Source organism: Tursiops truncatus, chromosome 9, assembly GCF_011762595.2.
Source record: "Tursiops truncatus isolate mTurTru1 chromosome 9, mTurTru1.mat.Y, whole genome shotgun sequence".
NCBI classification, from domain to species: Eukaryota; Metazoa; Chordata; class Mammalia; order Artiodactyla; family Delphinidae; genus Tursiops; species Tursiops truncatus.
In genome coordinates, this window is record NC_047042.1 from 89,519,938 (window position 1) to 89,545,397 (window position 25,460).

At 40.7% G+C, this 25,460-nt stretch overlaps 1 protein-coding gene across 1 annotated transcript in view; it reads right to left on the minus strand.

Moving 5' to 3' along the window:
- DGKI (diacylglycerol kinase iota) overlaps window positions 1-25,460 on the minus strand; it is a 456,496-nt gene that overhangs the window by 25,074 nt on the left and 405,962 nt on the right. The window contains exons 30-31 of the mRNA XM_073809968.1: window positions 7,994-8,031; window positions 4,328-4,448 (exon numbers count right to left, since the gene is read on the minus strand). Of these exons, the coding sequence (XP_073666069.1) occupies window positions 4,328-4,448; window positions 7,994-8,031 (159 nt within the window). The remainder of the gene's footprint in view (window positions 1-4,327; window positions 4,449-7,993; window positions 8,032-25,460) is intronic.

The window sequence follows — 25,460 nt, forward strand, 5'->3', positions numbered from 1 at the left end:
AAATTTTCAAAACTAAAACTTCAAGAGGTTTGCAGCAACTGAGATTATTAGGAGGGGCATCTCTTGACCTTTGGCACAGTGGAAAATCTGTATTCATTTATTTTTTTATTTACATGAATGCAAACTGATCAGACCCACCCACTCTGCAAACCTAATGCTAATTTACAAACAACGATGCCAGTCTGGTAGAAATCCCCGAATCCCAGCCTCACAGAGGCATCTTCGCAAAGGATATTTTCCATCAGATCAGGGGAATTTCAGAGTCATCATCATTATTAAATTAGGCAAGACTATTCGCTGAGCAGAGATCACATTAAGAAGATGATTACAGAGAAAGGGTCATGTTTTCTGTGTTCCTGTCCCCGACTTCAAGAACACGATAACTTAAAAGAGTTTCTGTAATTGAAATGAGATGAATAGTTCTGCAAAGATAGTTTCCAATTCTAAATGCACAGGTTTATGAAATTCTATCAGCAACTAAAGATATGAAAACAAATGACAACAGAAATGGTTGAGCCCAAGTGCTTAGCTCTTAAGGAACATGGAGAATTAGGCTGACAACGTCAAAAGATTTTACATCCGTGTTCCTGAATAACTAGAGATAATGAGGCTGATGTTAAGAATGAAATTGACCATGCCTATCAGGTTGATAAATACTAATTTTAGTAAAAATCAACTGCAATTCAGTTTCTATTATTTGGCTGCAGTACTAAGAGGTTAAAAATTGCCACCCATCAATATACAGTGATCCTTGGGATCTAGATCATAGTAAGACTTTATTTTCAAACAGAAGAGATGGATTTTGCTTCATGGTCTCCAGTCTTTCCCCCCGTGTATCTACTGGCCAACTGGAGACCCTGGTGAGGCAGACGCAGTGACCATGAGAACTGTTTGCCTGTGAGTGACGTTGAGGTGATTACAAAAATCTCAAGTGTTTTCTCATTAGTATAAATATTAAACCACCTAATTTACAAAAGCTAACCCCCAAAATTAGAAAACTAAGCTTCCCCCTACCCCAAGTTCCTAACAGATTCCTTGTGTCCTTCAGTTTTGACACAGAGAGCTGTATCACATTATTCACTCTTTGCAAAAGACACCTGGGATCAAAAAGAAACTAGTTTAGTATTGGAATGTCAGGCTTTGATCAGAGCACTAAGAGATTTGCCAGCTGCATTTCATGCCAGAAAGAGTGCGTGTGGACTGATCTATGGCTGAGGTTAGAAACTCCAAGTCTTATGAGCTTGAGTTACAGGGGCTTTTAAAGACCGTCTTAAGGGAGTAGAAAGAGAAGTTGGGGGGGGGGGTGAAAATCCTTGGTGTTAGAGCTATATCATCTCAGGCCTCATCATTCAAGTCCCTGGGGAGACCCAGCTGAGAAGAGGATTTTTGGTTTTGTTTTTAGTGTAATTATGTCCCAGATATTGCATGGGACATACTTAATGCTTAAAAAAAAAAGTTATTGTTGTCTTGTATTTTTATTTGCTAAATATTGCAGCCTTGGCTTAGGACCCTGAACCAAAGGAAAATATAAAAGCAGAGCTCCAGGGAATTCCAAGTGAGTCAGTAGTTCAGGATACTGAGAAGGGAGGGTCATCATTTTCAACTGAAGAATACAGAGTAAGGGAGCGGGGTAGATTAACTACGGCCATTAATTATAAAGCAGAGGGGTCTATTTCCCCACCCCTTGAGTTGGGGCTGGCTCTGTGACTTGTTTTAACTGGCAGAATGCCACAGAGATGAGGCCGACTTCCCCAGCCTGGCCTCAGAATGTCTGGAAGCTTCCATCCTCACCCTCCAGGAACCCGAGGACCATCATGCTATGCAGAAGCCTGCGATGAAGGTCCAGGTATAGAGAAAGGCTCAGGTGTCCCAGCCGTCTCAGCTGAGAGCCCCAAGCATGTGAGAGTCCATCTTAAACACAGACTCAGTCAAAACGGCAACTCCCTGCAGCCTCATAGGTAAGACCAAGTGAGATACCAGCAGATCACTGATGCAGAGCGGATCGCAGAACCAGAGAAGGGAAGGCTTGTTCTTCAGGAGAGGTAGAGAGGGGAGGAGAGAGCATTCCTAAGTTGTCTCATCACTCAAATAGACAGCCAGTGTCTCACCTAACTCTAGAGTGGTATGTGGGTATGCGGGCAAACAATCTCATCGGGTAAAGGGCAAACTCGGAGGGAGGGATGGAGAATGATCAAGACGACAGCCACCAGCAGCGCTTGAACCTGAGCTAGAGGCAAACAAAGTGACAGCATATATCTAAAGTTCACCTGAACTTTGTACAGTGGACATCCTGAGATCTTTTCTATTAAGAGAAAAATAACCATGGAAGCTTTGTGACCTTTATGCACGCACTGTGGGGCTGGGTTCTAATATTTGGTTCTGCCTGTCACAAGCTTTTGGAAGAGTCACTCTAAGGAAGAGGAAACACCTATGATGTGTGTTGTTGGGGGCGGGGCGGGGGTGGGAGAGGCAAGCAGAATTGACGCCACCAATGCTTTCGCAAGTCTTGCCCAGAGAGGAATGCTTTAACTGCCGGGGGCGGAATGGTCAGGTGAGCAGGAGGCAGAATGTGCACACCCCAGACACAGCACCGGAAATACATCTAGGCTTTCCCGGGCAGACAGGCTTGGGATTCTCCAACCTAGCCTACCAGGGGGAAAGAAAGCCTCTAAGGACGACCGTCCTACTTTAACTCCCTTTTCCTCTTCCTAAACCACTCTTTCCACCGTAATTCAGGCCAAGGGTTCAAGCAAACGCTCCGTGGTGAGAAGGTACTGAAGACAAAGCAAGGTGAGTCTAATGTGACTGACAGTCTAATACTTACCTTACAAGGTCCTCGTAAAGATTAAATGATAGGATGTGCTCAGTATAAGCACATGGCCTATAACCCGTGCTTGAGAAGTGGTAGCTATGTTATCTATTTGTGGCTTTACAATAGGACTTAAGGCATCTACATACAACTGCCTTAAATTTTATGATGCGTATGTTTATATATTTTTTTAGCCTGCAACTGCTTGATAACAATGACTGTAGTTTGTTTTTGTGTGTGTGGTCTATAACAGGTAGTTCCTGTGAAGTACTCCACAAATATTTGATGAATGAACGAATGAATGGAATAAGACATGTTTGCTGAATTGCATAAAAAGAGGAATAAAAAGGAATGTGAATCAGACATAGAAAACAAACTTATGGTTACCAAAGGGGGAAGGGCAGGGGAGGGATCCATTGGGAGTTTGGGATTAACAGATACACACTACTGTATATAAAATAGATAAACAGTAAGGACCTGCTGTATAGCACAGGGAACTATACTCTATCTTGTAATAACCTATAACAGAAAAGAATCTGAATAAGACTAGATATGTGTTTATATGTATAAATGAATCACTTTGCTGTACACGTGAAACTAACACATTGTAAATCAACTATACCTCAATTTAAAAAAAGGAAATGTGACTGTGAATATGCTTACTGTTTACAACCTAAATATGATACAGTGAGTGTAGGCCACAGACTCAGTGCTAGGGCTCACAGAAAATCTTCCAGGATCTCTGTGTACCTGCATCTAGCAGAGCTAGAGACCCCGCAGAAACAGCCACGCCAGGGAACTGTTTCCCCTTCTTTCCTATTGTTCAGTCCTAGAAACACTATAAACGTGGGAAGCTGAAAGTATGGTCAACATTTGATATTCCTCTCATGTGTTTGTGCCTCTAGAGGACTATCAGAGGTACATGCTAAAGTACCTAATCTATAACACCAAATTACACACCCAGTTAGGACACCGTCCAGGAGGTGAACATGGCCGGCCACAGAGGACACGAGAGTACCAGATGTTTTCAAAGAGAATAAAGTGTGACTTGAGTTGAAAAGATGAATGAGACTCAAACAGAAAAAAAAAAAAAAGGGGGGGTGGGGACTAGAAAGATGGAAAAAATATATGCTCATTACTCCTCAGAAAGATCAGCTATAAATATGGATTAGGTACCTGGTCCCAACTAGGTAGCTTCCCAGAACATAAAAGCTCTTCCCCAAACAGTAAAGCACGCTATGCCCAGGCCACATTTGGTTTGTCTTCTAGTTTTTAATTAATCAGTCCCCACATACCCTGCAAAGGCCTTGATATGAAAATTATTTCTGTTAATGGCTTGGTTAAGGTGACCTACACGTGTAAGGGATCTGGAATCCCAGCTCCCTCAAATAAGCAAGGAGAGTCAGCTGAAGTTGGAGAAAGTTTCTACCAGTCTGAGGACAGCCTGGATGAAAGTCAACTTAGAAAACTCAGTCTGTTTCATAGATAAATGATTCTTGGTTCGCTGTGCCTACTCACCATGGTCAAGGATATATTTCACAATCTCCCCGTTGCCGGTTTTAGCTGCGTAGTGAAGGAGTGAACAGTGGTCTGGTCCCTGAATTAGCAGGCTGCCTCCATTTTTATAGCTTTCTATTAGCTGAAAAAGAGACATAGGAAAAGCAGCTCAGGCACAGTCCAGAACAAGGGAAACAGCTAACCGGTGATAAAATAAAACTAATGTAACAAACCACAAATGTCTCCATCCTCAGAGGACACAGAGAAAAGTCAAAGAGATGAAGTAACCATTCCTGGGTTGTGTTATCACTCAAATAGATGGCCAGTGTCTCAGCTAACTCCAGAGAGGGTATGTGGGTACTGAACAGCCTAAGGAAATGGAAACATGCTAAATTATTTCTTCCTTTTCTGTTTTTTGTCTTTAACTTTTCTGGGCGCTGGTCTCTGTCTCAAGGGAGTAAAGGGTGGAGAGAAGAATAAAAGATTCCCTATGCTAGCTCAGCGTTCTCTTGACTGAAAGAACAATTAAGTCTATAGGCAGGAATAGCTTGATGTCTGGTAGCTAAGCTCCTTCCCCGTCCTTTAGTTTTTTCTCCAATCTCTCATGAGCCTAGCTACCGAGTACAGAAGCTGCTTCCCATCTTCCTGCATGCGCTCACAACACATATGCACACGGCAGACACAGGCACACCCATGTATGTCTCCTTCCTTCATCCAGATCTGTGGCCCAGCCTGCATGCCTTCTGCCCAACGTATACCCAACAAGGCTTGAGATGATCCGTGGGATAAGAACCAGAAGGGTTCAGAGAATGTAGTAGTAGAAACCTAAAAGACTTCAAACATGAGAACAGCCTGGAGAAATCAGATACTGCAGCCTGGGAATTAGGTGGCTAAATGGGGACACAGTCTAAGTTTGTGAAATACTGAACATTATAGAAAGTGTAACTGGATCTCCGTTCTCTACACTGCAGTATATCAGAACAAGAAGAGCCTTTCTGGAGCTTCTAAAAGATAGTTTTAGGATAAATAAGAATCAGATAACTCGGCAGGATATAAGCAAAAGGAATGTGTCTTCCACCAAGAAGTTAGATGGCACATTATAAAAAATCAAACAACTCACAAGGTTGAAGAGTAAACTCACGGTTCACGCGTTCACTCCAAATCATAGAACCGCCATGTGCCAGATGCCAGTGAAACAAAGATGAATACAACTCGGCCACTGGCCTCCAAGACCTTGCCGTCCACGGGGGAGACAGCTGTGTAAAGAATTGCACAGAGACGGAGAAGAACCTGAGGAGGGTAGCACAGGGCACTCGTAGGGGATGGAAAAAAGTCAGGAAAGACTTCCTAGGAAATTGATCAAAAAGGAGTCGCTGAATGGAAGTAAGGAATATATGGGGTTTTCACGCCTGAACTGTGAAGCAAAGGAACAGGAAGAAGTAGCTAATTGTCTTCCACAAAAAGCGAAGAGAATCCTGTTCTGTTCAACTGTCTTGTCTCACAATGACACTTCCATTCTTTGTGGGCAGATCCACAGAGGATTTGGGCTCAACAGAATAGCAGAGACCCAATCCATCAGCTGCCCTGATTCTGCCTTTCAGTGGTGTTTATAGACACTGTGAATGTTAAGTTAGTCCACGGGCATTTTATGCAGCCCAGTGTATAGGAGCCACTCATGACAACCTTCACACAGGGATGATCCTGGGTTTTCTGTTCTCAGCTCACTGGTGCACTGCCACCCCCCGCTCCCCACCCAACCTCTCTCTCTCTCTATCGCTCTCCATCCCTTACACACACACACACACACGCAGTTTAATATTTAATATTTATTGTACTTTCTACATGGGATAGAAAAATGAAAGACGATAGAGAAGAAAAAAGAAAAGGGGGAAAAAGTACTTGGGAAGGAAAAGAAAAAAAAGACAGAAAGAAAAGAATGAAAGAGAAAAACCCTAAGCCTTTATATTTGACCTCTCAGTAAATAAGGTGTTATTAAGTCATTTCTTAGTCATTTAGGAAATAATTACAACAGAGAATGAAATAAGACAGCCAGCTGAACATACTGATTTCCCATCTCTCAAATAATTCTCTACTAAGTACCAAAAAAAAGTGTGATAATACACCCAGGGACCTGGAAAATCTGTTGCCTAGACTGAAAGTATATACAAAATAAAATGAAAAGGTTTCAAATGTACAACAGTTTGCAAAATTTTCTGGTTTAGAAGCTCTGCAAGGGCAGGAATCAGGTCTTAACTCACGCCTCTCTTTCCCACAGAATCCACTATAAGGCCCTACAGGGAGTATAGGATAGTATTGGTTTAATCCACTGCTGGGAAATGGCACTGAACGCATAGGCGCCCACACTGCTTAGACAGCACTTTCCTCTTGTGGGTAACAATTCCTAGTAACGCTATGATCTGGACAGTGGCACAGGCACACCAGGATTATGTGTCTAAAGACGGCAGTTTATCAAGATGCTGGCAACCTTCTCACTATCTGTCTTCTGCTAGTAACCTGTTAAAAATGTAGCACAGAGATTTTGCAGTTTATTCAACAGATGTGCGTCAGAAGAACTTGTATACAAGGGCAGTGCTTCTCAGCTTTCTTTTAAGGCTTCTGGTTTCTCCATATGCAGTGGCACCATACTCCATGAGTAAGGCAGAGCCTCTGCCCAGGGGCAGCTGTTGATATTACAGAACAGATCAACGCCAGTGTGCGTTATACAGGGACATGTGGGCAGTCCAAGTCCTGACGCCTGAAAATAACTTGGGGCCAAATACAGCTTTTAGGGTATTCATAGATTATATTATATTTTATAACAAATATTTGCCTCCCCACTATGTTTAGCTACTAAAGAAACACAGATTAACACTATATTAATAAAACAGCTATCATTTTAGAGTCCCTGCTATGTAACAGGAACAGTCTTAAGAGCTTTACCTGAATTTTACATTCAATCCTCACAATAAAGCAAAGAGAGGGGCACTGTGATTCCATTTTACAGATGAAGAAACTGAGGCACAGAGAGAATTAGGTAATTACACAAAGTCACGTATACGGTGAATGGCAGAGCCAAGATCTGAACCCACGCAGTCTGACTTTGGAATTCGCATTCACTCTAGAGGCAAGCAGTGACCACCTCCTTCCCTCTGAACTTCCCTCTGAACTAAATTCGTCAGAAAACATGAGCACAAATCAAAATACTCGAGGCAGATCAGAGCATCTTCTGATTCACCGTGATCCCCGAAGTTCAAAACTGTAATAATGTCGCAAGATGTAGGCTCTTGCCTAGAGAATGTATTTCTGGGTATTGTCCAGGTTATTCCTACAGATGCATTCATTTAAAGACCTATCTAAAAAGAAATCTTTTAACTTCAAATTTCAGAGAGGAGGAATTCCAAGCACTGTGAGGACTGCCTCCTGGGGACATGCATCGGTTGTATCTAGTCAAGGCAAATAGCGCAGTGCCTTTGCACAGACCCTTTGCTATTAGGAGATGTAGAGATGCTGTGAAGACCCCTCTCATCCTCTCTTCTCAATCCTCAAAAAGAGCATCCTTCCTCCTTCTAACCAGCTAGTACCAGGGGGATGAGAAACGATATACGGGATCATGAAAATTTGGTGAGAAATGATGTTGATTTAAAGTCTTAAAGAATCACCAAAAGTTCTGGTAGCAAGATATCTTACCTTCATAAGATCACCAGCTATTACTGCCTGCAAAATTGCTGTGGAAGACAAAAGAGAGATGTCCCATTAGTAGAAGACCCTCTCATTAAAATGTTATAAAGGGCTGGATCCGTATTTTGGAGACACAGTCTACATTTGGGGCAGGAACCAGGGGAGGACACACATGCCAAAGGGTGAATCTGGGAACAGACTAAGGCCTTCCCTTTAGCCCTTCCCTACCTGGGCACTCATCTCATACATCATTCTAGAGCCTACCTGAGCCCTCTCCAGCCCAGGTACAGAAAAGAGAACATGAAATTTAGAGTCACACATATTGGATTCAAATCTTAGCCCTGACCCTTACAGGCTGTGGAATACCGGGCAAGTTATTTAACCCCTCTGAGCCTCAGTTTCCACATCTGTAAAACAGCAAGTCTCAATTGTATAGGATCCGTCAAAGGATTAATTCAATCATCTAAATGTTCTTAACTCATCCACTGACGCAAAGTAGGTACCTAATCATGACTGTTTCTGGTCCCTTCTTTCTAGTTCCCTCTACTTTGTCCTTTTGGGGTTCAAAAATCACTAGTAATTTTGTTTGTGTGTTTTATAATTATAGATAAATACCTACTGCTATGGAAGGACAAGAGACAGTAAAGAAGAAACACATATTTTGATTATGTTCTGAAGAAAATAACCGTATATTTAGCATAAAATTCATTGGTGATTCTTATAGAAAGAGCTCTAGAAGTCCTAGGTAACCTAAACTAATTGTAAGACTATGTAGCCGAGGGGAAAAAAATATAAGTACCTGTGCCTGTCATGTGGGGTGTAGAAGAGGAATGAGAAAATATAACTGATAAAAGGGGGAAAGAATACATGAGTGTCTAATGACAATTATGGTTCCTAAAGGGAACATGTGTATTAGGTCGAAAATGGTCCCTTTAGAAGAATAAATACTTAGATTCTAAAACTGCTCAAAAAAAAGGATTATTTTAAGCCTTTAAAGTCACCAAAAAAATTAGAAGATTTAAAATTTATTTTTCAACTGTCACTTTACTCTTCTTGTTTCAGAGTCTCTCATATAGAGTTAGCCAAAAATGTAGTATCAGGTATCAAAGTACATGGAGCCCTTGACCGTCACTGAACAAAGCCCTTGAAGCATTTATGATGAGCAGTTAGGAGCCCTGGGTGACCAGAGGCAAAGGACCACAGGCATGTTAAACTCGTTCAATGGCCCAGGGCTGAGTGCCTCCCCAAAGCAGAAACCTTGAAAACCTGTGGAAATGATGAGGGTTCCTTGAGCACAGGGGAGGAAGAAGAATGCAGGAAGAATAGAGAAAAAGGAAGAGCAGGAAAGAGGGAAGAATGTTTCTTTCCCATAACAAGCTGTAAGCAATCTGCTTTTCTCACCTCCCTTTGGCTCCCAGCACAATGCTCTTTGTACGCTATCAACGCACACCAATCAGTTGTTGAACTGATTGAAAAGAGAGCAAGCAGAAAAGGAGTGAGAAGGCAATGGAGATAAAAATGACAGAAAGGGACTTAATAAAACGTTATGCATCCAAAGAACCCAAGAAACGTGTCTCACTCCTCCTAGTATAGATGCGACACTGGGGTTCAGAGTGCAGTGACTCTCTCGGGGCACAGAGCCAACGGTGGCCCCATCAGCACCCTAGTGCAGGTCCCTGTGACCAGCCCCAGCCTCTGTCCAGTGCCCTCTGGGAGGTCGCCCTGTAGAAGCTCTACTAGGCTCTGTGAGGCTTACGGAAAATGGAACAAAATAGTCTAAAGGTTATCAAGCTTATAGTGTTGTGGAAAAGGCACTGGATTGGAGTCTAATTCCAATCTCTATAATTTACTAGATATGTAAATTTAAGAAGTCATCCAAACTTTTGGAACCAATTTTCTTATGTAAAATAAGGTTAACAGCTGCCCTGCTTACCTCTCTGTAGTAAAGATGAAACCAAAAAAGTGCTTTATAAATAGGATAAGTTATATTGACAGAAGGGGTAGAGTGACTATACGTAAGTACATGAAAGAGACATACAAACACTTCAGAAGGAGCCTAGCAATGAGGGTAAGTTGGTGGTGGAGTCAAGCAGACACCTCTCTGTTCACAGGCCCCATCAGAAGTGAGGCATGGATGAAGGAGCCAGTGGGATGGTTGGTGCTTCACCCCAAGATGTCACCTGTACCTCAGAGGACAGGGAGGAAGAGGCAGGGGAAAGTATGAGCAGTTGCAGGTCTGGGAGAACGACTCAGTCTGGGCTTTTATACTGTAGGATGTTCTCTTGACCGAGGTAGAGTATCCATTTAGGAAAGAAATAAGGTTGGGGAAGTTGCCTGAGAAGGCAGCTAATGAAGAGCCTTGAAACTTACATGCAGAAGTTTGTAGCAATGTAGAGCCTGTGTTTTCAAGACCATGTTGGCACATTTCTCAAGTTTAAAAGAATTAGAAAAAAGAAAGAATAAAGGGGAGAGAAAAGAAAAGTGAATTCGCTAATTTAAAGCACCAGTGAATAAAATTTGGTGCATATAAGCAAGAAATCAGGATGATAACAAAAATTCCCCAGGATAAATACTATTGAAAGAGCCCTGAAAATAAATGAATGAATGAACAAATGAATGAATTAATGAGAGGCTGGAGGAAAACTTATGCTAGCTGCAGAGTTCAAAGGATTGTTGGAGGAGGTGAAATTTAAGGTGACTCTTCCACAATAAGTGGATTTAATTAGCAAAGAAGATTTGGAAAATCCTTAAAACGTGAAGGGAAGATATGAACAAGGACTTGGAAGTTAAGAGTCATGTTGTCTGAGGCGCCCTGGGAAGAATTCTGTATTATCACATCTGAGGCTGGGTTGTCTTAGGTCATAACTGTAGAGTTCCTAAGGGACTGCTCCAGGGAGCACGCTATGTCAAGAGAAGGAACCTGGATTTTCATCCCAAGAGTAATGAGAAGCTATGGAGGTGTTAAAAGTAAATCGAGGATCGTATAAATGCCCTGACACATGCCAGTTTGATTCCTCCCCTTCCCTCCCGCAAACAGAGTTACGACCTGCTCTCAGCTCAATTGCTCCGGATTACCCCCATTACGGCGGCTTTCCATTGCTACCTCAGACTCACTCAAAAGCATTTTTATTTATGTCTTTTGGTTTCCTACAGCCTCCCAATTTAAAGTCCCCATGAACAGATAGAAGAGCATATAAAAGAATCATAACCACAAATAATTTCCAATTGTACTGGAGACAGAAAACATGAATATTTATTTTTAAGCCAAGTAGTATACTCAAGGGTAGCTATTATGCAAACATTATTAGGCACAAGGCCCTCTTCTCTCCTGATTAATGTCCTTCCCTCCTGAACACTGTTGTTTAAGATTTGCTCTGCATAAACAGAGCCTGAATCCATTAGTATTCAACTCCAGATAATAACCTTCTGAAAGAGCAAGCTTAAAAACAAATAATGAGTTGTTATGATTACAGTATTATTCTTTATTATTTCTTCAGCTCTGAGCCTGCCTTCTTGCCTTTTCCAAAACTCCTTCATAACTGAGGCAACAATGCTTCCAAATTCAAAAGAATAAGGGAAGTCAAATGGCCAATGGGACACAAGGGTTACTGAGTAGGTGGATACTAAGTTTCCCAGACAATTAAATCACATAAACTTAGACAGTCAGACAGGAAAGTAAGAGGGTAGAGAACTGAAAAGTTTGTCAGTTTTAGAGTTTAGAAGTTGAATCATTAGTTCACAAGAAATGGTTTATTTTTCCTTCAGCGCTGTGCCTTCCAATCAATTGCTAAACAGTAAACATCCTGAGAGAGAAAGCTGGAACTGAAAAGTCAGGACTACCAGGAAGGAATCACTGTCTTCCTTCTCACAGCCTCTCTCCTAGGCCTGGACTCCCAAAAGCCCGGACATCCTTAGCCATCGGTGCACAGAAGGGAAAAAATGACTCCTATCACCTGGAATCACGATGGGGAGAACACAGTCCAAGGGCCCACTGGCTGGCTCGCCTGCTTCTGCCGTGCCAGGCCCTGTTCAAGGCTGACCGTACAAAATATACTCCATCCTCTCAGAGAGCTGATATTTTGGCAAGAAATCCAAATTAGGAAGGAATATATTTTAATTGAGTCTAGAATCATACTGCCTGAGTTTTAAGTCTTGTGAGTACCATTAACTAGCTATAACCTTGGGCAATTAACCAAGCTTCAGCTCTCTCATGAGGAAAATGAAGATAAAATCAGTTCTTTTGAGTCTGCTTTGCAAGTAAGCTCAAGAAACAGCGACTCTGATCACTGTGGTCTTCTGTGTAGAACACCATGGAATACTGATGTTTTTAACACCATTACACAGAAATGAATCACTTTCTTCTATGAAATGAGAAGTTTAGACTAAGGTCAACTGTAGCTCTAGAACATGGCATATGACTACTTCCAAAGGGATGGTTTAAGGTTGTGACGTTTGCTTTGCAGACAAAAATATTTGTAAATAAAAAAGAACTTGGCAAAGCCACATGTATGTTTATAAATCTCAATAAATGAACCAAAATAACTACGCTGTATATAAAGTCACAAGCCTGAGCATTTATGTCTATTTAAAATTTTTAATCTTTCATGTTCAGCTATTTTTCAGTTTTAAAATTAATATTCTGTTGCTGAATTGTCACTCGCTAATGATGGCAGTCATCTAAATCTTTTGTTTTTTACTTGTGGAAGAAAAAATTAAATGTAACAACAAAAACTGTTGAACAAAGAATGGCTTGTGGAGGCCTAGGCGGTAAAAATCAGTTGATTCATCGAGAATCATAAATATACGTCTGGCTTTGCCAAGTTCTGCATACTTTTTACTCCTAAATATTTACATCTGCAAAGCAAGAATCACAACATAAAACTAATGCTTCAGAAGCCATATTCCACATTGCAGAGCTCTACTTGGCCTTAGTCTAACCCTCTCATTTCATAGATAAGGAAAATGGGGCTTGAGCAGTAAATTGACTTTTCCAAGGTCACACAGATAGTTAGCAATCCAGCTGAGAGACAGAAGGGCGCTTGTCTCTTTTATTTTTATTATTTCTTTTATTATTTCTGACTCTTAGGTCAGAGTTCCTTCCACCATGCTGTTTCTTCTTTAACTTGGAGCAAGGTAAGCAAAAATTAAAACAACCCCAAATAAAAGGTTCATGAATGCATCACATAGAAAATAAAGTCAATTTATGGCTTTAGGCTGCAACTCTTTTTATGCCAAAGCAGACACTGAAAAACAAGCATCCCTACGGCGAATGTCATGTTCACAATTCCCTTGATCTGATCGCGACAGGTGTCTTCACACTTTTCCTTAATTACTTACTGCTCAGCCGCCAGAGAGTCTGCACTGTCAGATGCCCAAAAGCTTACTTCTCTGAGATACATATTTCTGCATAGCTTCTCCTGCATTTTCCTTATCAGCAGCATTCTGTCCAATTTTTCTACTTTGTGAGCAGCAAGCCCTGGTACATGAGCAACAAACTGTGAAGGCTTAGCTCCCAAAATGGAATTTAATATAATCGTGAACCACAGCAAAGGTAATCTAACACACATTTAATGGATAGCTATCGTGAATTATGCTAATTAGGCATAAAGGAGGAAGCAGCTCATGAAAGTGACTGATAATTGATATTATTTTACGTAGTCATACTGAACAAACCCAAGACGAGGTGAAAGAAAGGAGGAACTAGATATCTCTAAAGACCTCTGCATTTGAATCTAGGCCTCAAGGAAGTTTTGACAATTGATAATAAGATACATGCCAAGTTCTTTGCTAATAATGGCTAGAATACTAAGGGTTCTTAATAATATATTAGAACTCAAGATTATTCTTATAATGACACATAAACCTGTATCAGTTCCCTATTACTGCATAGCAAACCATCCCAACATGCAGTGGCTCTAACACGGCAATTATGTATTTTGTTCAAAAGCTGATATTTGGGCTGGGTTAAGCAGAAATATCTGCTCTATCTGGCATCAGCTGGGGCAGCTTCACTGAAAGCTCCAAGCGCCACTTCACAGATCACACGCACAACTGGTAACTGGGAGCTCTGCTCGCGTGGGCTTCCTTGGGTTGCTTGGGCTTCCTCCTGAAATGCTGACTGTTTCAAAAGCAACCATTCCAAGGGAGCCCAGTGGAAGTCACCTTGCCTTGGAAATCACACAGCGTCACGTCTGCTCTGCCTCAGGCTTAAGTTCGCCCATATTCAAGGAAAGGAGCCACATACCTCATAGCTCGATGAAAAGAACGTCAAAGTCCTGCTGCAAGAAGAATATGTGGGATGGGAGATGCCGCTGTGGCTGTTCTTGGAAAACACAAGCCGTCACATCCCACACTTGCATCGTGATGTGCGTGGAGTCAGTGGGTTGGTGCTGACTTTCAGTTAGGGTTGGGAACTGACCAAGAACAGTAGCTTCTGTCACCTGTGTGATCTATGGGAGTGTACCTGCACACAGTGTCATCTGTTTGACATCATGAGTATCTCGGCAGATAAATAAGAAAAGATGGAAGACTACTTATCAGAAGGACCAGCTTTTTGGAGCGGGAAGTGCAAGGCAAGTAGAAGACTCTGCAGACAACAAATGCTGGTTGAACTGAATTAGGAATTCTGTGTAAGGTGTGCTCTCTTTAATCATCAGATGTGAGAAGAAACTGCCCCTCCTCTTTTTCTTCTCCAGTCAGGCAAACACTCACAGAACTCTAGTCCTATATTCCTCACGCTCTGCTGACTGGCGTCTCCTCCACTGCTGAAATATCGAATAGAGGGTTACAGAGCACACACCTCACATAGTTTGTCATCTTATCATCTCATCGTCATTGGGATTAACCCATCAGTGGCATCTAAGGGCCATTAAATGCTACAGTGGTCTAATACTCAAATACCACCTGTGCCAAATCCCTCTTAGCATGTGCAACCAGAGACGGAAGACATAAATAGGTTTTGTGTCTCTCTAATGACAGAGTTAATCCTCAAATTCAATTAGTCCCTGCTAATTGAATTCATGAATGTATATGGGTTCTCTCCATCTGCTACAGCGATCTTTTTGAAGCTGTTATTAGCATGGAAGAGGTTTCCTGTTTGGAGAAAAAATAAACAGCCCCCATCCAGTGTTCCCTCCTGGCAGAAAACGTGCACCTTGCTGCCAGAGGACCAGGACGTGCTCCCTTCAGAGACAGTCAGTTCCATCTCCCTTATACAGCACTGGAATGACCTATAAACAGTGCGGGAACCAGATGTCGCTCCCAAACATCCCACTTGTTTATCTCTTGTTGTGAAATTGTTCTCTGGTTGTTTTACATGTTTAAGTCCCATCTCTGCCATTAAGCCACAAGCACAGGGACTGTGTTTTTCATTTTTTCCTCTTTGTTTTATCCATACACCACCTTTCAATGAAAACTCTATAGTACAGGAAGTAAATGAAGTGCTTACTAACTGCCTGGTGGACACTTATGGTCTGGGGATTCGGCTGGCTATCATTTCAACATTCTTCAAACTCTGGGTCAAGGAAGACGTTCTGAGGAACAGAAGAAAGTCTACTTTACTGGCCCCTGCTACACCTGGCAGTAAATTTTGCAGCTGAAAATAGTTCCATATCTTTTTAAGGTATATAGTGGTGTTTATTAGAGGCAGTGACACACCATTGTAAGTATCTCAATAAACCAGAAATGGTTACATTATGGGTCAGATGAGAGCCTTATACTAAGCAACGATGCATGTTACTTCCTAGGACATTGGTAGTAAGCCTTGGCTCACTGTTAAAACAAATGTCATAGGTTAATTAATCTGCTTTGGGCACTGGGTTAGAGAAGACAAGTTCCCAAGTTAAGGGGCCAATTGGGTTCATACTCTTCCACAGTCACAACATGTCACTTTCCACCAACTGTGAAAATATGTGCTGACACTAGTCACTGGGGGACCAGAGAAGTTCTTGAAAATACCTTTTTGACAGTCTATACAGCTCAAAATTAATGTTTTCTCTAGTGATGACAGATTAATATTATCATTTTTGGATGAAGTGGTTCGACACACTTTTTTATGTAGTACCATCTTCTAAAGGAATATCCAATTATTCCCATAAAACTAGAAAAATATAAATTCATTTTTAGCATCAATATTATAGAATCCTATCAACTGTTTTTGTTCAATAAACATTAAGCTTCCATCCACAGGGAGGCTTTTTCCTATTTGTAAAGGGTTTCAATCTGATTACAACTTACTAACTTCATGAACCCTAAATAATTATAGTACGCAATAACACTCTTTCTCCTTACGAATAAAGTCATACGTCCTAAAATGCTTAGCGCACTGTAAACTGCTTTAGCAATGTAAGAGATTTAAAAAAAAAAGTTCCAGTATTCTCCAAAAGTCCTTCATCCCTAGAATGCTGAGAGAATTTAATTTAGATTGACAAACTTTGTTTATTTTTGCTTTCCCTGGCATTTGGATGATAAAGCATAATCCTGACAGGGTAAGAGAAATGGAAGAACTAATAGATGAGGTCCCCGTGAGCCTCACAGATGAGAGGACGGTGCCAAGGAGAGGAGCTGCTGCCGGCCTCAGGTCCTAATGACGTTTGCTGAGGATCTTGACGAGAGCATCAGGGATTCGGCATCATCCCTTCCCTCAGCGTCAGGCTGGCGTTGCTCCTGTGATGGGTCTCCTTGAACTCATGGGATGTATTTTAGCAGTGTCCTTCAGGACCTCTAAGAGGAACTTAGGTTGAAGAAGTGCGTTCACATTTCATTCAGTGATAGCTGCAAGCAGACCTGACAGGGCCTGAAAGTGACAGATGGTTATCAGTTTTAACCAAATATCAAGACTGCATGGGAAATGGTGTTTAAGGCCAAGATCCAAGTACAAGTGAGTGTGCTCTTGAGCTCAAAAAGATGATAGGTTTATAGGTCATCCGGTCATCGGATGGTTAAGTACCTTATCATCTCCTAGCAGCACACTTCAGGTAAAGACCTTTAGAACTGAGAAGAAGACTAGGTTTAACCAAAACACTCCTCCCTGGAATGAAATAAAGCCAAGGAGGAGTTGACACAGCAAAAGACACTTTCAGAGACATACCAGCAAAATGCATATACAGCCAAAGTGCACCTTTTTCTAAAAAGGTAAAATTTCTAGAGTTTGTCCTCACTTGTAAGTGTGAAGACAGACAAGATCATTTGTATCTGCAAGTAAGTTATAAGAAAAACACTAATTTAGACTCTTCCCCATATCAACATATGATAGATATTAATTGGAAGCACAGAAAAATTAAGCATTTTACTTCAGAGAAATGAAAAAAAAAGTTTTAACTTTCACTTCAATATTATGCTAACTTAGGACTAAGCAATATCACACCTTAGAAGCAAGAATTATAAAGCAAATGGTTAGTTCTGAAGCTTGCTCAAAGGATAAGATACAAAGTAGAAAAGCCTTCAGTATATGAGTTGAACTTCAAAGATATGTATTAAAGAGCAGATTTTACTGTCCAGTTGCTAAGAGAGAAAAAAATAAAACTATACCTTCATTCTTCTTAGGGATTCATATACTCTGAAGACAGCAAGGTAAGGGTATCTGTAAAGCAACGTGTGTACGCTTACACAACCACATGGAGCTCTGCTTGCTAAAGAAGTAGGGTGATGTATGGGATGATTTCCTCGGGAATTTGTTAGAAATGGTTTAAAAAAAAAAAAGGGAAGATTTGCATTGGCAAAAAGATGGGAGGAGAGTTCTCTATAGAGAAGACCGGCAGCATAGAGCCATGGAGGACAAAGTGATAAGCAGTTTCACTTGATAAAGGAGGAGAGCTGAAACGGGAGCATGGAGAAATGAGTCAGAGAGTTAAAAGAGGGTGCTTCCAAGACTCAGCAATGTGAGGTCAAAAACTTTTTAAAAAAATGTCTGTGAAAATCACTCAGCAACTCCATTTTCCAAATATAACCTTGGTCATGCCTGTCACTCTTTTCCTCGAAGATAAAAAGAGCTTAAATCTAGAGAAGAGGAAAAAAGGAAAGCTCGCTGGGAAATCAATACCAGAAGAAGAACGTCTTTGGGTGGGTCATGCTTTCCAAGAAAGAGAAGAAGCCCTCAGGGTTAGTTAGGGAAGATACGAGAACCAGAGAGACGCGTGGTCAGAGAAACAGAGCCAACTGCTGCAGAAACGGTACGGTTTAAACGACTTTTTTGCTATCTTGTAAAACACCACTCTAATTTTTTCGCAGAGGCTGAAATAAGCGCCTTCACTTCCTAGGGTGAAAAGAGGGGATGGGAATGTCACCAGACTGAGCAAAATTGAGTGGATTCTAGCTGCTTACAAATCCCTTTTTCAATAAGCCTTGGGACTTTGCTTTGTCAGGAGAGAAGCTGGAAGCTGCATAATTAAATAGTAATGTATTTTGTTACCTTGATAAAGAAAGCTGCCAGTGTGAAAGCTGCCTGCAGCATTTATGTGCTTTGCAAAGTTCGGTTTCCATCTTTTCAAAAGATGGGTACATGGTGAGGTGTGAAAATAGCAGTGATGTTTGTCGTCACAAGCAGAAGTGACAGACTGGCCCTCGGCTGCAGGAATCCACACACTAGCAGGGCAGAGGTGTCTCCGCAATACCTTTCCAAAATGGCAGATGACATTTTTGGTTTTGCCTCGTGTGTTTCATTGTGCAGTATTCTTTCCTAGCTTCGATGCCTCAGTCCCCTGAACAGAAGGAGCCTTAGATGTCAGCCAGCTCAGGGTGCTCAGTGAAGACACCAAGGCGCGAGAGCAGTGCTCTGCCTAAGGTTACCCAGCCTGCAAAAGGCAGCGCCAGGGCGATGCCCGGTCCTTCCCACGCCAAGAACAAGGCTCTTGTCTTTGCCTGATGCTACCATCCATGTTCAAGTGACCACTGCCCAGAATGACACAAGTCTTTCTCTGTCCATTGGGCTCCCTGAAGGAGATGTCTACTTCCAGTAAATTTGTAAAACAATAGGCTTAAATAAAGTCATAAGTCCATGCAAATAGATCTATCGGGTCTATTTATAGAAAAATATATTCCCATTTTCGTTATTTGACATTGAGAGTTTTTCTTGCTCTCTCTTGCATTTTTACACGCCTGCTCTGTCCCTTTCTTTTGTTAATATCTGCAAGCAAACTATGTGCTAGGCATAGAGCTAAATGTTTCCCCGTATTATCCAATTCAATCCTCACAGTGAGTCGACTAGATATGTAGTCGTATTGTTATCACCCCATTTGAAGGATGAAGAAACTGAGGCTTACTGAGGTTGACAGTTGCTCAAGGGCTACTGTGTAACAGAGCCAGGCTGTCAGCCCAGCATGTGAAAGGCTGACGAGGGCGCCTTTTCTCCCCAGCAGGGGACCATACTGTCCCCCCTTATGTGGCTGTACAGACTGTCAGATAGCACTACGGTGTCGCTAGGTGATGAAACGAGGTCCTCTCTTCCCAACATTTGCCTGGTCAGCCACAGGGAAATGTGGCTGACCAGGGATGCAGGTTTAGTTGTCTCCGTGCCCCATACTTTTTGTGGCTGACCAGGGATGCAGGTTTTGTTGTCTCCATGCCCCATACTTTTCTAGCTCTGATGCGGGAAGGTGCAGAAAATAACGCTGCAGCACCGGGAAAGGAAATGCCGTGGTAATGAACTACTCACAGGTATTGTGTGGAGTTACACTGACTAGAAGAAGGGATGTTGCATGAAGCTAAGAAAGTCATACCCTAAAATTCAGAGCATCCGGGAAAAGAGAATGGACACAGAAAGCCGGCAAAATGAGGAAGGAAGCATTTAGTTAACTTCATTCTTTTGAAAAAGAGGGGCTTGGACTGATGACTATTTTCCCAGCTCTATCCAGGACAGCACGGGCCTAAGGAGCTATAATGGGCATCATGGGCAAACAAAAATCCACACAGGAAAAATGCTTCCGAGATCCTGGAACGTACAGGTTGAAGTAACACATCCAGGATTAACTTCTGGGAACCACCCTAAAAAAGGAACAAGGTATTCTAATATTTTGCAACTGGTACTCGTGACGAGAGAGGCTTAGTCTAAGACCGTGATTCAGTTGCCAGCAGCCACCCAGTTCTTTGCAAGAGAAAGCCATCAAAATAAAAAACAAGCTTTAGGTAGAGCAGATTGGGTGAAAAGTTTTCATTGGCTATTAGGGTTTCTAGTTAAGTAGAACACAGACAAATGGAGTAACAATAACAGTGATCCTTATATAAGGACCGTACTACCATAACTGCCAATGTACCTGCTAGCCCCTTGGTTATATGGGTAACCCAGATAATATTCTACAGAGTAAAGAGCTTAAATAAACAGTAACATTGATAAAGCAAGTGCAGTTCTTCATCTCTGCTCTCACAGATGACGACACGTGGACCAAGCCAGTCATTTCCCACTCCCTTTTTAAACACTTACCTGTAGGACAGGTGATGTATCTGTAGGAATGAGATCTATGAAAGCTTCATTTGTTGCCGGCGGATCCACGACACAACGGTATTTGATGACCTCTTCCCACCCATCCACTTAAAAGCAACCACGAGATTAGCCTTCATCCCTTCCTCTCTCCTTTTTTTCTGTTACTTTCTTATTTTGCAGTGTTTTAAATACTTTAACTTAAATATTCTCTGAGGCCAAAGGCAATGTAAAGCAAAGTTGTATGTAAATCTTAGTAAAGAATACTCCCCCCTCAACACACACAGACATCTATAATAAGGCTTCAAAAGCTAATTAGATACTGATCACCAACAACACATTCCAAAGAACCCAAAAGGATCAAAGGATTATACAGTTATAGTCGATAGTCAGATTTAATAAGGGGGACTGAGAGAGAATAGTAGGGTCAGGAAAGAACTAAGGTAGTACAACCTGATTTTGGAAAGCCCGGGGTGGGAGGGGGGGAGTTCGTTTTGTTCGCTTGTTCTGTTTTATTTTGTTTTTAATCAGCAGTGATTGTCTGCTTTCCTAGGAAATGTGAAAGACTAGCCAAGGAAAAGCATGCTGTCATCTTTTTTTTTTTTTCTTTTTTTCATGCTGTCAGTTTTGTTCCTTTCCTTTCACACAGCCTTTGGGGAGCACCCAGTGAGACCACCATAAAAGGCCATCTTTTCAGCACATTAGTAACTGAATTTCTTTGGAAAAGGACCAGCGCTAACCTATCCTCTACAAGAGGGAACAATGTTAATGAGGCCACAATGGAACTCAAAGATTTGTACTGGAAGGTGCTGTTTGCCAACACCACATACTGCAGCAAATGTTACAGTGAGACTTGTACAGAGGGAATCAGGTCTGTGCCAGGGCATGGCGTAGAATGGGGCAACATTTCTATTCATTGAGTATAGAGTTAAATAAGAAGGGCAACACCACCCATGGAGAAAAAATTTGGAATACACTCAAAAAACCAGTCAGTGGATAGGGAAGGATAAATCACGGGCATTTGAGTTGTTAGAAAAATTCATCATTGTTTGTCCTTAGAATCGATGGAGGTGGTTCGAAAACATAGAATTAATGAGCACAGAGGAGGGGCTGGAATGAAGGACAATGGAGATGGTTTGCCAGAGAGATGGTAGGAGGGTACATAAGCCATATGGCTGTGTGAATACAAGGGAGATGGGATCTGGAGAGGGGCCCCCAAGCAGGAAGTAGAAATAATTAATTCAAGCAAGTAAACAAAACCAGGGTGAGGAAGAACCTCAAAAGGGAGCACTAAGTTCTTCATGAAGAACCTAGGGGTGAGACAGGAATAAAGACACAGACCTACTAGAGAATGGACTTGAGGATACGGAGAGGGGAAAGGGTAAGCTGTGACAAAGTGAGAGAGTGGCATGGACATATATACACTACCAAACGTAAAATAGATAGCTAGTGGGAAGCAGCCGCATAGCACAGGGAGATCAGCTCGGTGGTTTGTGACCACCTGGAGGGGTGGGATAGGGAGGGTGGGAGGGAGGGAGACGCAAGAGGGAAGAGATATGGGAACATATGTATATGTATAACTGATTTACTTTGTTATAAAGCAGAAACTAACACACCATTGTAAAGCAACTATACTCCAATACAGATGTAAAAAATAAATAAATAAAAATTTAAAAAGTAAAAGTAAAAAAAAAAAAAGGGAGCACTAAAAGGTTTGAATCTAAATACAAAAGCCAATAGGGGATTCCACAGTCATAAACTGAATTGGGGGCAAAAAAAACCCTCTAGCAACTCTGCATTAGCTAGCCCAAGGTCACTGCAAAGTGACCATACTGCGATGGCCAATATTGAAAACTCTTCCTAGCAAGGCAATTAAAGATCTGCAGATGTTTCCATCTGTATCATTAGCCAAGCTTACTTATCACATTTTACTAAAAAATAGCTTATAGAAAATAAAAAGGAAAAACATCTAACTTCCTTAATCCACTCTACTCTTCTGGTCATAAAATAATTGTCTTTCTATGTGATATTTTCTTAAGGAAATAGCTACCTTTCAAGAATTCTACCTTTTTAAGATTGAGTGCTACTGACCGGAAATTAGATCCCTGTTTCCTTGATTATGGAAGTATGGAGGTAAAATAAGTGAACAAGAATATAGCTTTAAATTGTTCTTCTGTGTCAAGGGTACTGCTCACTGATATGAGAAGAAAAAAATAAAATCTCTTTTCTAACGACCAATTCCAACCCAATAATTATGAGGTCTCCTTTCAACAAAAAGAATCAAGATTTCCTATAACATTAGCTCAAAACTTAGCCATGCTATTGAGACTATATAAACGGGGGCTAAAAATGGGATCTGGATCTAGAGTATGAGTTTGAATCCTAGTTCTACACATGTGACCTTGAACAAGTCACCTAATAGGTTTGTGCCTTAGTTTCCTCATCTGTAACATGGAAATAATAGTAGTACTATGATTGTTGTGAAATTTAAATATATATAAAACATTTAGAGCAGTTGGTTCAGTATATAATAGTTTGGTGTGACCTTAAAGTTACTTAACCTCTCTAAACCTCAGCAGAACATCCCTTAAGCCACTGCCTGGAACTTATTAAGTTTTAATAAATACTGACCTTGTTTTTCAGTTTTAAGTACACATAAGAGTATATTATGCCAAATAATTTCAAAGGAGTAGTTGAACTTATTTTTGCTAAAACACAAGGACCCAAACCATTAATCCCTCCAACCTTAGTTTCTCAAAAATCAGTTATTCTTTAAAAAAAATTTTTAATTTCAGGAGGTATCATAGTTATTTTAAAATATATATAACTCTCAAGATGTGTAACTTTTATTTGAATAAAAAAGAATATAAATTTCTCTTTTTGATAATAAGGGGAATGAGCTACTTAACAATTTAAGCTAAAATGCTGGATTAAAACAATCAGGAAATGTGGGGAGATGGTGGTAATAGTTGCAGCAGACTATTTGAATATTCCTGAGTCTCCACATACAGAGAGACAGAGGAACTAGAAGAACCAAAAACACATGGTCAACATTTAAGACAAAGTAACAAGATACCCTTATAAACCTCAAAATTACGAGTGGCTGGAGAGAAGACACCAAGAGTCAAATGACCTGCATTCTATCAACGTCTGTGCTGGAAAGCCCAGGGAAGCAGCAGGGCAGCTGATGGACCTGAGAACAGAAAGCCTTAAAACAGCCAGCAGGTGTTCACTGAACAGTACAGTGGGCCAAGGTGAGAACACCTACAGAAACTGTCACAAGCTTTTCCCATTCCCACAGCACAAAGGCCCCCAGTAAGGACTAAAAGTACCTGGAGCACTGCAGCCCCTGTAAACTCTTAAAACTGACCATCCAGAGCTCCCCTTCAAGATAGGACCCAAAGTGAGGGTAATCTTCCAAGTGGAGTACACACTGAGCAGAACAGGGACAACAGGAGTAAAGGAAAGAGGTCTGGATAAAAGTGAGGCTAGGGATCAAAGCCAGGAAGTCTGAGAAAGCAAGCTACCACACTTTTAACAGTACACAAAACCAACCCAAGAAAGAGCTCTCTGAAGTTAGAACAGCTAACAAGTGTTTTTCTTTCTAAATTTCAGAAAAACTAATTTCATATGAAGTATCAAAAAAAGGATGTAAAATCTCACATGAAGGAAAAAAAACAAGAATAAGGAACAGAATAACATTCCCACAGATAGTGGAAGTGAACCACAAATACTTGCTATAAAAAAAAAGTAGTAACGTACTGTTTCAGATGAGCTTAAAGACACGATACAAAGAAATATCATGTATCAGAATTAGAATAATTCAGAAATGAGGTGATATTCAACAAAACATTAGAAATAAAAGAATAAAACATTTTGCAAATTAAACTAGAAAGAACACAAGAACAAATAAATTCAACCAATAAAGCTTTAAGTAGAAGAAACAAAGAACTTTTAAAAATCAAAAAGAAAAGAAACGGATAAAAGGAATGTGAGAGAAAATGGCAAAGGTTGAAGATAAGCAAAGAAGATAAAACAAACATACAAAATGAACTGAAGAAAACTAAAGCAAAAAAACAGAACAAACCCTTAATTCAAGAACATGGTTCTGAAGTTTAAAAAATAATAAACTTTATATTTAAATAGTGTCATGTCTCAAAATGATCTACATCCAGGCATATTTTCATAAAAATACTGAACATTAAAGGAAAATAAAATATCCTTTGGGTATTAAGACCAAAAAAAGTGACTTTTATAAGGAGAATATTATCATTAGACTTTAATAGCAAGTGCTTTATGACAGGAGAAAAATGTAATATTTAAAATGTCAAGGAAAGAACATGTGCCCCAGTGAGTCTGTATGCAGCACAACTAATTTTCAAGGGTGAAAGACTCAGACCAACTGCTATTGTATGAAAAAACTGGTTTCCTAAGGAATCTACAAGAGAATGTGGTTCAGACAACTAAAATAACTAGAGAGACTTAGACGTAATGACTGGTGATGAACATTAACTAGTTACTGTCATTATCTGAATATGATGCACTCTGAATTAATGTCTCTGTGTTTCCTATGCATTCTAAACAAGAACCGAACAAGCACCCACACACACAAACTCACAAATGGAGAATTTAATTTACATTAATCAAGTTTGGTAGTTTTCTCTGGTGACTGGAAAACCTCTCTGAAGGACTTAAAAAATTCTTGTGCATAAAGGCCCAAGGAAATGAGCAGCTCACCTAGAATAATCTTAAATGAACATGAATAAAAATCAGTAAAGATGAACAAGAAAACAACTTTGAAGAAATTATCTGGGATGCAATCCAGAGAAACAAAGAGATATAAAATAGGGAACAGAGGGTAAAACATATATAGGATAGCATGAAAATGTCTAACATGCATCTAAGTGGAATTCCAGAAGGAGATATATAGGGAAGAGAAAGCATTCAGGTAATATTTGTATTTAAATGTCTATGTTAGAAAAATAGTAGAAAAGGAATAAAAATAACCCAAATGATTAGAAGGAAACTATAAACGTAAGAAACTAATGAAACAGAAGACAAATA